At 33.3% G+C, this 12,717-nt stretch overlaps 1 protein-coding gene across 3 annotated transcripts; it reads left to right on the top strand.

Annotated features, from left to right (window-relative positions):
* Positions 1-3,852: 3,852 nt before the first annotated feature.
* On the top strand, positions 3,853-12,499 carry LOC132633681 (phragmoplastin DRP1E-like). Of its 3 annotated transcripts, XM_060350199.1 has the most exons (15): positions 3,856-4,229; positions 4,783-4,846; positions 5,171-5,278; positions 5,614-5,715; positions 5,955-6,005; positions 6,089-6,150; positions 7,224-7,314; positions 7,428-7,492; positions 8,310-8,504; positions 8,589-8,708; positions 8,794-8,864; positions 10,090-10,315; positions 10,417-10,467; positions 10,698-11,093; positions 12,195-12,499. In XM_060350199.1, exons 1-15 carry the CDS (start codon positions 4,083-4,085, stop codon positions 12,321-12,323), a joined length of 1,878 nt encoding a protein of 625 aa, XP_060206182.1. In that variant the 5' UTR covers positions 3,856-4,082; the 3' UTR covers positions 12,324-12,499. The 3 variants fall into 3 exon arrangements, with proteins under 3 accessions (XP_060206190.1, XP_060206182.1, XP_060206185.1); XM_060350207.1 differs by lacking the exon at positions 12,195-12,499 and having other exon boundaries at positions 3,853-4,229; positions 10,634-10,850; XM_060350202.1 differs by lacking the exon at positions 5,614-5,715.
* Positions 12,500-12,717: the final 218 nt, after the last annotated feature.

Below are 12,717 nucleotides of genomic sequence, written 5' to 3'. Positions count from 1 at the left end.
TATCAATCAAGATCTAGCGATTTTAGATATAATGCAATCAAGAATTCTCCTCAAGTAGACTTAAGAGGTCCGATTTTAAGCCTGCCTCTCTCCTTTTCATCCTCTCTGACTATCGACATGATACATAATTGATTTTTTCTTCTTCTCTTTTCAGTTATTTTGTTTTACCATTTTTCCCGTGCTTCCTTTTCATTTAGTAATTTTTTAATTGTTACATGTGAGAAATGAAATGATGTCAACGAGTTGGTTCATATTTAACTTTTAATGTTTCTTATGAATTCTTTGATAAAGTGTTGTACAACCTCATCATCACATCTCCTTTCTTTGATCGATTTGTTAATTCCATGGTCTGGATAAAAAAAAAATTATTGTAACCTCTAAAATATATGTATTTACACTTTTTAAGTTTTTCAGAGTAAATTTTTAAATTCCCATGCATATAGTAAATATTTCAAATCTTAATATATGAATCAAATCTTGAGTGGTATAAACAATTATACATGATGACATGACGTTCTCTATTAGAATTGTTAATCTGTGAAAAAAAAAAACATTATTTCCTACGGATATCATACAATGTTTCTCATGTCACAAAAGTCATTGTTGACTTTCATATATTACATATCAAATTTCTCATACTGTTTACATTGAAGCATGCTTGATAGGAAAGAGTTTCTAAATTAACGAAGAAAAACCTAGCTTTTTATTTTGACATTAACTTCACCAAATTGCACATTTTTAGGGTTTAATTCTTTCTGATAAAGTTTTACAGTCTACCAACAATATTTACGTAGACCAAAGAAAAGTAAAAGTTCAATGCATATACTAATTAAGGAGTCAATGTAGCCTGATGTTGTGAATTAGAAAAATAAATATGGAAGTACCATTTCATGCCCTCCCCGAAGATAAGGGAGATAACATAAAGCCAACTTCATTTTACAAACAAGATAGACACACGACTTTACTATGATTATATTTATAAGAATAAAATTAATCATTTATTTTTTGGTTATTTAATTTTTGAAATTTAATCATATAAATCGTGATAATTAGTTTGTTAGTATAATGCCAAATATCGTCCAAGGTAAGTAAATGACAATGCGGAATTTTTCATAACTAATTACTTAACTTCAAATCCCTCGGTAAGGGTCTTGGCAACAAATATTAAGATCCAAGTATTGAAAAAGAGTTACATGCTATGAAAAACATTTCAAGATGAAGTTACATTTTATTGATATAAACAAATAAAACTGGCAAGAGCATGCCATGAAGTTGAAGATTTTATGTCTGTCATGTAACGTGAAAAATAAGCGAAAATGTGCAGATATACCCCTCAACTTTACAATTAGGAGCAGATATGCCTTCCATTATAAAAGTGGTGTAAATATACTCCTATCGTTACAAAATGATGCAAATATACCCCTGCCGTTACAAAATGGTGCAAATATATCCTTTTTGTTGACCCTTTTTTTTTTAAATCATTTAGTTAATTTTTTATTTTAAAAAATACCACGTGGCTTTAAAAAAAAGTCTACCCATTTTTTTTGTAGACATATTTTTCTAAAGCCACATGATAGTTTTTTTTCTGGTGGGTCGGGTCTGGTTTGTTTAAAAAAATGGGCAGACTTATTTTTTTTTTAAAGCCACGAAAATATTTTTTAAAACGAGCATACCTGACCCCCCAAAAAAACATTTACCATGTGGCGTTAGAAAAATACGTCTACTCAAAAAAAAAAAAGGGTAGATTTTTTTTTTAAAGCCACATGATATTTTTTTAATTAAAAATTAAGCTAAATGTTTTTTTAAAAAATAAAAAAAAACTCGATAGCGAAAAGTGTATCCATTTGTAACGGCGAGGGTATATATATACCACTTTTTAATGGGGGTATATCTGCTCTAAATCGCAAAGTTGAGGTATATATTTGCACCTTTACCCTAAAAGGAAAATTGACACTTGGATGTTTTAGAAAGAGCAACCAACCAAGGAAATTCCAATGAAAAGGTTATAATTTGTAATTTATTAAATCGATAGATACAAAAAAAAAACAAAAAAAAAAAAACATGTATTCGCTAATATTTTTATGATCGCGCGAAGCGCGGATATATTCACTAGTTACAAATATAATCCCCAATCTTCTAGCTTGATCTTGATCCTTTTTAAACACTCCAAATACCATGACTTTGACTTGAAAATGGTGCTTACCCGGATTGTAGCAATTGTCTCCTCCCCACCTGTTATACATGTCATCCCTTGACCACTACACCTGATTCCCGGTGTTTTTACATATTACATATAAATATGTTTGAGATAATATTATTTTGTTTACTTATCAACCATCAATAAATAAATACAAAAAATACTTATTCTGAGTAAAATATATTTCGGGAAAATATTTTCTTTCGTATCAAATACACCCAAAATATATGTTATTTTCAACTATCACAAAATTCAGATAACTCTGTCCAATAAAGATTAATAGATTAAAAAACTTACTTTGTGTTTTTATGCTTAAATATATAATTAAAAAATTATTGTGTTTTATATTAGTTTTGTTTATGATAGAATTTGAACCATTATTTTCATGTAATTTGTTGACTCGATCACGCTCCTGAGTGCAAATAAAAGTAGGTAACATGTGCATTTATTTATGTAAAAATACCTCTCGTGTGAGGTAACTATTATTACTATATGTAATAAGAGGAAATCAAAAAAATTTGTCCTCCTCACATTCAAGTCGATCCTATCAAGCTAATCCGCGTGGCTTTGTTTTTTTTTCCTCATTCATTTTTTAAGACCATTCACTGGGCCTTTTTTCCTTATTATTTTTACCATCATTCTTCCACTTGGGCCTTGGTACAATTGGTCAATATTATAGTAACTTTTTATTAATTTCTTCATTTTATCTTAAAATATTTATCATGTTTCACTTTTCATGTGTCAAATTATATAAACTTTAATAAATATTTTGAATCCTTATATTATATTGATAGGAGAATTGCAATTTATAGTATTTTATGTAAATTTTTTGAATATTTGAATTTTAATTTCAAAATATTGAATTAATCTAACCTAATTTAGCTTCGAAATATATTAAATTGCCTTTATATTTTGAGATGGAGAGAATATATTGTTTGTCCTTATACGTTCGGGTAAAAGTTTGGCAATTTTGGAGCCAAATTTTCTTCGGCAACTGAAGCATTTATTAGGTATTACAATATCTTTTAACCTTAAACTTCGAATATCTTGCTTCTTTTTAGTGAGCTCATATGTGCTTATAAAGATTTGTTCTAAAATTATATACAAATATAGTTTTAAAATCTTTTACTTTATTAATGTACTTTAATTATTATTTACTAATTGTAGGATCATTAGGTTAATTTGTGTAATTTTTTTAAACTAAGGTTATTATATTGTAGTATAGATTTGAAGTTATTAGAATTTTCTTTGTTGTGTTAGATGATTCTAGAAGATGAAAATATGAGTTTTGTTAATACAGGTAAAATGAATTACATTTTTAAAATCTTAAATGAGTTCACGATAAGCGCAAAATGAATTTGAAGCAAGGCGGAGCTAGAGTGTCAGCGATGATTTCAATCAAATCTGGTAGCTTTCGTCACAAACTTTGTATTTATCTATAGATTATTAATTTACTACCGAATAACTTACAAAATTAAATTCAGAACCTATAAATTTCAAATTATAGCTCAGTATCTAAATTGAGTATTTCATTAACAATTAACAATGAAAGTTAAAAAAAAAGAAGTAAAAATGTTAAGAGTTTAGCACGAGCCTGCAGAACTAGTTTTTAAAGATAAATGAGGATGAGAACATTTCAACTGGCGCGACATATCATGGAACCTTCCGCTTCTTTGATTGAACCAACGTACAAATATGCCCCTCCAACTTCAAGACTTTTCTCTCTTTTATTTAAACAAAACTCTGTTTCACTTTATGTTCTTTCAAGTCCATATAGCCTGCCATCCTTCAATAACTTAATTCACAAGTTTGCTTTTTGTTCTTCTCTTGAATTTTAGAGCTTAGCTTATAGGCTTTTAGAAGAAAAAGAAGAAGAAATATTAACATGACGACGATGGAGAGTTTAATTGGTTTGGTGAATAGAATTCAGATGGCATGTACTGCTCTTGGTGATTATGGCGGTGCTAATAACTCTTTCTCTTTCTCTTCTCTTTGGGATGAACTTCCCTCTGTTGCTGTCGTTGGTGGTCAGGTGCCTCATTTTTCAACTTTAATCCCATATTTTACTAGTTCTGTCTCAGTTTATTTATGTGGTACTGTTCCGATTTTGAGACTTTAAACTTTTTAGTTTTGACAGCAAATTAGGATATGACAGTTTTGAAGTTTTTGAAATAAAATTTACATTTTTAAAGACTCCGTGAAAGGAAAATACTATAAATTATAATAATTACAGTTTAAAATATTTAAAAGTTTTGAAAAATATTATGATCAAATAAAAATTCATTTTCTCAATATCCAACCGATCTCCACATGGACGGATTACTTGGGTTATTTACACTTTTACCCCTATTTTGTGCCGGTCTTTAAGTTTTGCCGCTGGGTAAATATTTTTTTCAGGGGCATAAGACCAGCCCATTTGAAGGGAAAACGTGAAATTTCTTCTAATATTTTATTGAATTCACCGTTACTAATTTACGTAATATATAAGTTGTTGGTATTTTAGATTTCGCGCTCATTCAAGGAGTGGAAATATTGGAGTAAAACATCATTTCTCACCTTGTATTGTTTTTGTGTGTTGAATTCAGAGTTCAGGAAAGTCATCTGTGTTGGAAAGTATAGTTGGCAGAGATTTTCTTCCACGAGGATCAGGTAAGACGCCTTTGATCACGATAGTTGGTGTGTTCGCTACGAAGGAAAATGTTTTCCAGGAAAATAAGTAGGCTTTCAACTTATGTTTTAGCAAAAAATATTATCCTAAAAGCATTTATATATAATCTAGATAAATACTATGGGATGTTGGAGTGAGGTGAAGATGAGGTGTGTTGGAATGTGGGGAATGCCACTTGTTTTCCTTACACCCTTAATTAGGTTTTTATTTAAATAAACCACTTGGAATAAATGTTAAATAGATGTGTTCCGGCTTGAATCACATTGGCGAATGAGTGATATACTCATATGTTAGTAGTTTTGCAGGGATTGTTACAAGGAGACCCTTAGTATTGCAGCTTCACAAGACGGATGAAGGGCAGCAAGAATATGCAGAATTCGGTCACCTCCCAAGAAGACGGTTTACAGATTTTTGTATGTGAAATGATCTTCATCATTTCATCTTCTACAGGCCTTATTTTAATTACTACCGCTCCAAAAAGTAAAAAGAAAGAATTTGTAGTTTATTTTTATTCAACTTCAAAGTGGTGAATAGTGAATAACACTGGAATATACCAAACCTGATGATGCTGGTATATGTTAAATATCGATTATGTGATTATGGCTTGGGAGCATTAAATGTTAGTCCGGAGTTACTTCTTTCTTTCACTGTGCTTTCTCTCTTATTTTGTGTTTGAATGCGTATGAATGCGTACAAACAATTCACTTATTCAAAAGATGTGCTTTTCATAGCTTATTTTCTTTTAAAGCACTTGTACGGAAGGAGATTCAGGATGAAACTGACAGAATAACAGGGAAAACAAAGCAGATTTCTCCTGTACCTATCCACTTGAGCATATACTCCCCAAATGGTATACTCTATGTTATTGTTTCATTTCAATTCTTTTAAGGAACAAATTGGTACTTCCAAAAGTAACTTTATGTTTATATGAATTATTGGAGATGCTTAGTTGGAATTGCTGTTCCAATATTTCCTCAAATTATGTTCTTGTATCATGTTACTTTTGGCAGTCCTGACTCCCTAATAAATATAGCAAACAACTTCCTTTCTCACGCTGACATTTTCATGGTTGATGTTATGCACTGGCAGTGGTCAATTTAACACTGATCGATTTACCTGGCTTGACCAAAGTTGCTGTGGGTATGTATTGTACTTTTTCTCCTAAATAAATGAATTTTTATATTGATCTGAGTGTCTCTAATAGTACAAATTTGTTAATGCAGAGGAGCAGCCTGAGAATGTTGTCAAAGACATTGAAGACATGGTTCGATCTTTTGTTGAGAAGGTAATGACACACTTATTTCTCTTTCTTGTGTATTCTTTTATTGTTGAGAGAATTTTTTCTCCATCTAATGAGGAGCATACTGGATGAAGAGAACTTACCCGATCATTGTTGACAAACATGACCCGCAGGCAATTTAGAGATTTTACGTTTTATTTTGAAGTAACTTTTAGTTAGTTGAAGTTGGCCTAAGGTGGAGGTTCTTAAAACTTTCGGGTTAGGAAGGTAAAAAAGAATTACATTTGAATTATTAAAGGTTTTCTCTCCAAATCATTAGTGAAAGCTAGAAGGATGTCAAAAGATGGAGTGAGGATTGGAACTCAATCTTGCGAGATTCATTGTTGTTGTTCCTGTATTTATAATATTGAACTCCAGTATCCCCTTTTTTGTTAGAAAAATATAGAAATAGTTGTTCTGAACAAGTGAAGACGGTATAAACGAGGCTAAACAAAGGAGAGTGGGATATCACTACCACCTCAAATGGAGTTAACATTAACAATAAACTGATCGATTTTGTTGGATACGGGCGTAACTTTGTTCCAGTGACGCTAATCAAATAAGAGTAGAATACCACCAGCAGCTCAAATGGAGTTAAGCTAACAGTGGACTGATCCATTATTTTGGATACTTGCATAACTTTGTGCCACAGAGCTTTCTTGGGGAGCATACATCAACAATCCCTTACATTCAGATAAAAAGAATTCTTTGCCAATTGATCAAAGTCTTTTCTTTCTAGGATCTATTGTCAATATGAATATGTCAAAATATATGGTGCCAAAAAATAATTGCATTAGTATTTCTATAAGTTGACAAATATGAGCTGGTAAGCCTTCAATGCTGGATTGCTGCATTTGTCTTTCAATAACTACTAGTTGTGAATTTAGCAAATTATATGATCTATACATTCATCATTGTAAGTAGTCCGAGGCTTTATTTTCTCCTTTTTGGCTAGTTGCTCTTTCAAAGATCATGCACATTGGGCTTACCACTGGAACTATTGCAATGCTGCTATATCTGATGACTAAATTGGTGTCTGTTTAATCATCTGAACTCATAACGTTTTCTTTGATATGTAGCCCAACTGCATCATTCTAGCAATTTCTCCTGCCAATCAGGATATTGCCACGTCAGATGCTATAAAACTTTCAAGGGAAGTAGATCCCACAGGTATATACTCTTGGGATGTAACAAATCGGAGTATGTAATATTTTGGGAGAACTTTTCAGTCTCTATCTTTGTGATAATTATCCTCTCAAGGAGTTAAATTGCTGCTCATGCAGGTGAACGGACATTTGGCGTGTTGACTAAGCTTGATTTGATGGATAAAGGGACTAATGCTTTAGATGTGAGTTATTTTATCCTCTCCGTTGATTATTGACAAAAGTTTACTACTCCATCTGTCCTAATTTTTAGTATTGTTGAAGACATTATTAAGTAAATAAACTTGTGCCCTATCTAATAGCTTAAGCTTTAGATAAGATGGTCAATTATTTAACATGGTATCAGATTAGGCAAATGTCTTGAGTTCAAGTCTCACTGTCGACCATTTATCAAAAAGAAATTTCACATGTATGGCCCAAGAAAACATGAGGGAGCGTGTAGAAAAGATAATTTAAGTAGCTAAAAGTGTGTCCTATGTAACAATTTAAACTCTAAGATGAGATGGTCACTCAATTTAACAAAACAATTACTGTTTGAGGAGTGAAACAATTTTGAAACAATTTTCTCTTTCATTATGATCCTTTCTTACATTTTTAAAACGTTTTGTACTGTAAAAAATTGTGATATATACTACTTTTTGCGTAGTTTTTAAATTTGTAAATGCTGTGTCGAAAAGCTCTAGGAACTGATGTTCAAATTCAAATAAGACTTTAGAAGTTTTGATCCTTGCACTCCAAAAGCCCCATCATTCTGTTAGGTACACAGGAAATAAATTTTTCAAGGATGATCTCTTTTGATGGTTATCATCAATCAGTTTATCTTCATACAATTTGCGCATATATAATTGGATGAATTTAGAATAGCTATCCTAATTGAACTGTGAACGTACTGTCGTTGTTTCCTCCCTGTCCCCACTGGTTCTTTCATTTCCTCTTTAATTTAGTGAGGACCTCCTCATCACTTATGAAAGCATTTTAATTTGTTTTTATTTCTAATCGAAGGTGCTTGAAGGAAGGGCTTATCGCTTGCAACATCCTTGGGTTGGAATTGTGAATCGTTCACAAGCTGATATAAATAAAAATGTTGACATGATCTATGCAAGAAGTAAGGAGCGTGAATATTTTGCAAGCAGTCCTGACTACGGGCATCTGGCTAGCAAGATGGGTTCAGAATATCTTGCAAAACTTCTGTCAAAGGTCTACTTTTAGTGCTGTCTGTGGAAAAGAAAGAGTCCTAGATAAATTAAAATAGAGTTAACACTTGAGTTTCTTCTGTTTCAGCACTTGGAGTCTGTAATTAGAGCTAAAATCCCAGGCATCACTTCGGTTATAAATAAAAGCATAGACGAACTTGAATCTGAGATGGACCATCTTGGGAGGCCTATTTCTGTTGATGCTGGGGTAAGCTTTATTTGTTACTGCTGTGATTAATTGTTGTTGTTCGTTGAGAGACTATATACTCAGTAACTTCACTGCTCCATTTCAGGCACAATTGTATACTATCTTGGAACTTTGCCGTGCTTTTGACAAGATATTTAAGGAGCATCTTGATGGAGGGTATGTGCATTACTTTATCTTTTCCTTAATTTGATTTTTTTAACCAGGTAGCTTCGCTAAATATGATCAATCCAAGCTTGCACTTGCCTTGGGTACTATGGGGTAAAATTGTTCATTCATGTAATCATGGTCATATCCATGAAACTAGTAAGTCTGTCTAGCTTGGGTTAGTATTTCTTGGGAAATACTAATAAAAGGACGTCTTCTCGATGTCAATGGTACCAGACGAAAATAATCTGTAACTGTAAAAACTTCATCCGTCTATGCCGTTTACTAATTCATTCAGAGTGTATTGTTTACCTTTAAATCAGTGATTATTAACTTCCAATGACCACTTCGATTTTAGATAACTTATTTAATGAAATGTTGTAGCTATGTTAAATTCCTGAAACACTGAAAAAGTTAAAATGCCACGAAAAAAGAATGAAAGAAATGGTGTGCTCTCTGTGAGTGGAGCAGTACATAACTTCAGTAAGATTTGTGGACAAGCCTTCTGTCCAGTTATGCTACAACCAAAACAATTGGTAAATTCTTTTAATTATATTCTTTTAATTCATTGTTTATGCTTCTTCCTCGATCCGTCTTACCTCTTATTCTGTTTTCCGAGATAGCTTGGGCCATTCGGACTACAATAATGTTCTTTTGACTTGGTTTTTGGTCTTGGAAAGCCTAGTTCTCTTTCAAATAAAAAGACTGATGAACATTTGGATGATTGGTCCGTTGGAGATGAATGTAAACCCAAGCAGTATACACATATAGTTATTGTCTGAAGTTGTTGGCCCTGTCTAAAGGGTAAGAGAAAAAGAATGCCTTAGCTTTTGTAGAAAAGTGATAGTGCCGTACATTCTTTAATAAGTTCTAAATGTTGCGCTTCCAGATTCGAAGAGTAACTTAATATTTGAGCATCTCATTCACTTTACTCCTTCCTTGAAAGTGAGGGCACTTAGGTCCAAAAACAATAGATACTAGCCCTGATTTGGCACACAAAATTATCCTCTTATGTGGTGGGAACTTAGTACATAGACGTTCCTTTTTTTTTTTGTTAAGCTCCAGAATGAGCCTTGTTAAGATATAATTGCTGTCAAAAAGTTAGATAGAAGTACTATCTACTGATTACAACAACTATGCCTCAATCACAAGCAAGTTGAGCCCGGCTATATAAGTTCTTTCTGGCAATGCCTGTTCATTGAAGTACTATTCATTTGAGATTATTTCTTTCTTTCAGCCGTCCGGGAGGTGATCGAATTTATGGAGTTTTTGACAATCAGCTTCCTGCTGCTTTAAGAAAACTCCCATTTGACCGGCATCTTTCAATACAAAACGTGAGAAAAATCGTTTCTGAGGCAGATGGATATCAGCCACACTTGATTGCACCTGAGCAAGGTTATAGACGGCTTATTGAGGGAGCACTAAATTATTTTATAGGGCCAGCTGAAGCCTCTGTAGATGCTGTAAGTACTTATTTTGAAGTATATTGAAGTAAACTAGCATACATGCTCGTCACTGAGACTCTTAAATCAATGAATAACTAAGTAAAGATCCATTTATTTAGGTTCACTTTGTCTTAAAGGAACTTGTGAGGAAATCAATCGGAGAATGTCAGGTAATGTTAACCCTGCACAGGGTTTAGCTCTGTTCTTCCTCCTCCCCTCCCTAGCTTCCCACCTATGTTGCTCGGACTCTCCAAAAATGGTGCTGCACCCTTGTCGGATCCTCAGAAAATGCACTACTTCGGAGGATCTGATACGCATCTGTTGATATTTTTGAAGGATCGGAGCAACGTTAGCCTCCCGCTCCATTTCTCTTCCTTCTCTAAACGTGCTGATGGAGCAGGAGTTGAAGAGGTTTCCTAGTCTGCAATCTGCAATAGCTGCAGCGTCATATCAAGCCTTGGAGAAGTTTCGTGAAGAAGGTAGAAAGACAGTCTTAAGACTTGTAGACATGGAAGCTTCCTACTTGACAGTAGATTTCTTTAGAAAACTTCCTCAGGAAGTGGAGAAAGGGGAAAATCCGGCAGCTACTAAAGGGGGGAATCCAGCAGCTACTCCTGCTGTGGACCGGTATGCAGAGGGTCACTTTAGGAGGATTGGGTCAAACGTATCATCTTATGTAAATATGGTGACCGATACGCTGAGAAACACTATCCCCAAAGCAGTGGTTTATTGCCAAGTTAAGGAGGCCAAACAATCTTTACTAAATCACTTCTACACTCAAATTGGGAAGAGAGAGGTATGTGCTTGGCGTCTGATTTAAATTTGTGTTTAAGCTTAGTTTTAACACATGATACTAGAAATTCTGTTTTAAGTTCTTTTGGATGTGAATCTTCTACATCTATTCAGCTTAATTTTGATCCATGAGACTCAGAAATTTGATTTTAAATTCTCTTTAGATAAAACTAAGGGTGATTTGATTAGTCATTTAATCTCCTAGATAGACACACGAGTAACTAGCATTGTGATGTCATTATGTAATTTTTCCTCTGGAATTTAAATTATCGAAGCACGCTGTTCTAACTGGATACTGTCCCCAGCTTTGTGCTACGAACTAAAATATGAATGACTGAATGTGGGTCAAGACTATTGTATTAATTGCCAACTTGAAAGGCTTGATATTCTTGGTTCTTCTTCGTTTTGGCAATAGAATACATCTGAGTTATAGGTGTTGAAAATAATATTAAAAAAAATAAAAAATTATGCAGAATTAGAAGCTCTGAGTATCATAGCTCTGGTTGTAAATTTTTCCTTGCAGAGATTGCGTATAACATCTGGTATATTGTAAATAGAATGGGTTTCTTAAGTTAAAGGCAGTGATAACATTAGAGTTCAGTCTGTTCAAGTAATAATGGTTGCAACATTTACCTTTCCTGAAGTCTTGTATCTGCAATTCATGAAATAAGTTTATCTTGGTTGAGGTTCTTTTATTTCCTTCATACCATCCCATCCGAATACTTACTGTTCTAAGGGGAATCAGATAAACTTTCATGGTATACTAGAACTTTTTGTCCCCCGTTATTGGTAAATTCTGATTTTGATCCTCGTGATATAGGATGAAAGAAATATGTATTTTTAGTTCTTTTATGTAGGAAGTATGTTATACCTGGACTGATTTCAGAACTATATTACCGTCAAACATGGAGTAACTGTACAAATTTAACATCTATGAATAATTAAGCAGTGCAACGATTAATAATTATGATCATTGTTTTTAATATTTACAATCAAAGGGATCAAAAGTGACGAATAACTGACCGAAAATGCTGTTAACCCAACTTTGGTTTTGATACTTCTAATGTCCCAAAGGTAGTACTAATAGTTTTGGGGAAATTTTCAGGGCAAGGACCTGGCAGCATTGTTAGATGAAGACCCAGCTTTGATGGGGAAAAGGGAGCAATGTGCCAAGAGGCTTGAACTATACAAAAAGGCAATAGATGAAATTGATTCTGTATCATGGGTTCGATGAGATTTGACAGACGAGACATTTCTTGTATGATAGCGCAACTCATGGTATGAGTGAATCCAGTAGTCATAATCAGATAGCATATATTTTTTGATTGTAGTAGACTTTATCATCATAGTATTAGTATTGGATCAATGCTTAATGACATGTCTCTATTAAATGAACGATTAGCTACTAAATATTCTTTTTTTTGCGCGGATTGCCCTTCATTTGGGGTGGTCTTTAATTTTTGCCCTTCAAATTGGTGGTCTTTAAGTTTTGTCGTTCGCCTAATACCCTGAAGTTGTGGGTTCAAACTCCAGCTCAGTAAAAAAAAATAAAAAATCGCAAGGCACATGTTTTGGCAGAATTTGGCAGATCTGTCCAAATTATGCCTATGTGAATTTTTTAAAAATAT

Source organism: Lycium barbarum, chromosome 1 (assembly GCF_019175385.1).
Source record: "Lycium barbarum isolate Lr01 chromosome 1, ASM1917538v2, whole genome shotgun sequence".
Taxonomy (NCBI): Eukaryota; Viridiplantae; Streptophyta; class Magnoliopsida; order Solanales; family Solanaceae; genus Lycium; species Lycium barbarum.
This window is presented reverse-complemented; position numbering and strand designations above follow the sequence as displayed.

Bases quoted from the DNA above. Each gene is read 5' to 3' on its own strand.
- LOC132633681 (XM_060350199.1), top strand. From the start codon at position 4,083: ATGACGACGATGGAGAGTTTAATTGGTTTGGTGAATAGAATTCAGATG. The intron at 4,230-4,782 runs GTGCCTCATTTT...TGTTGAATTCAG, and splicing joins TTGCTGTCGTTGGTGGTCAG to AGTTCAGGAAAGTCATCTGT. The intron at 5,716-5,954 runs GTATACTCTATG...ATGCACTGGCAG, and splicing joins GAGCATATACTCCCCAAATG to TGGTCAATTTAACACTGATC.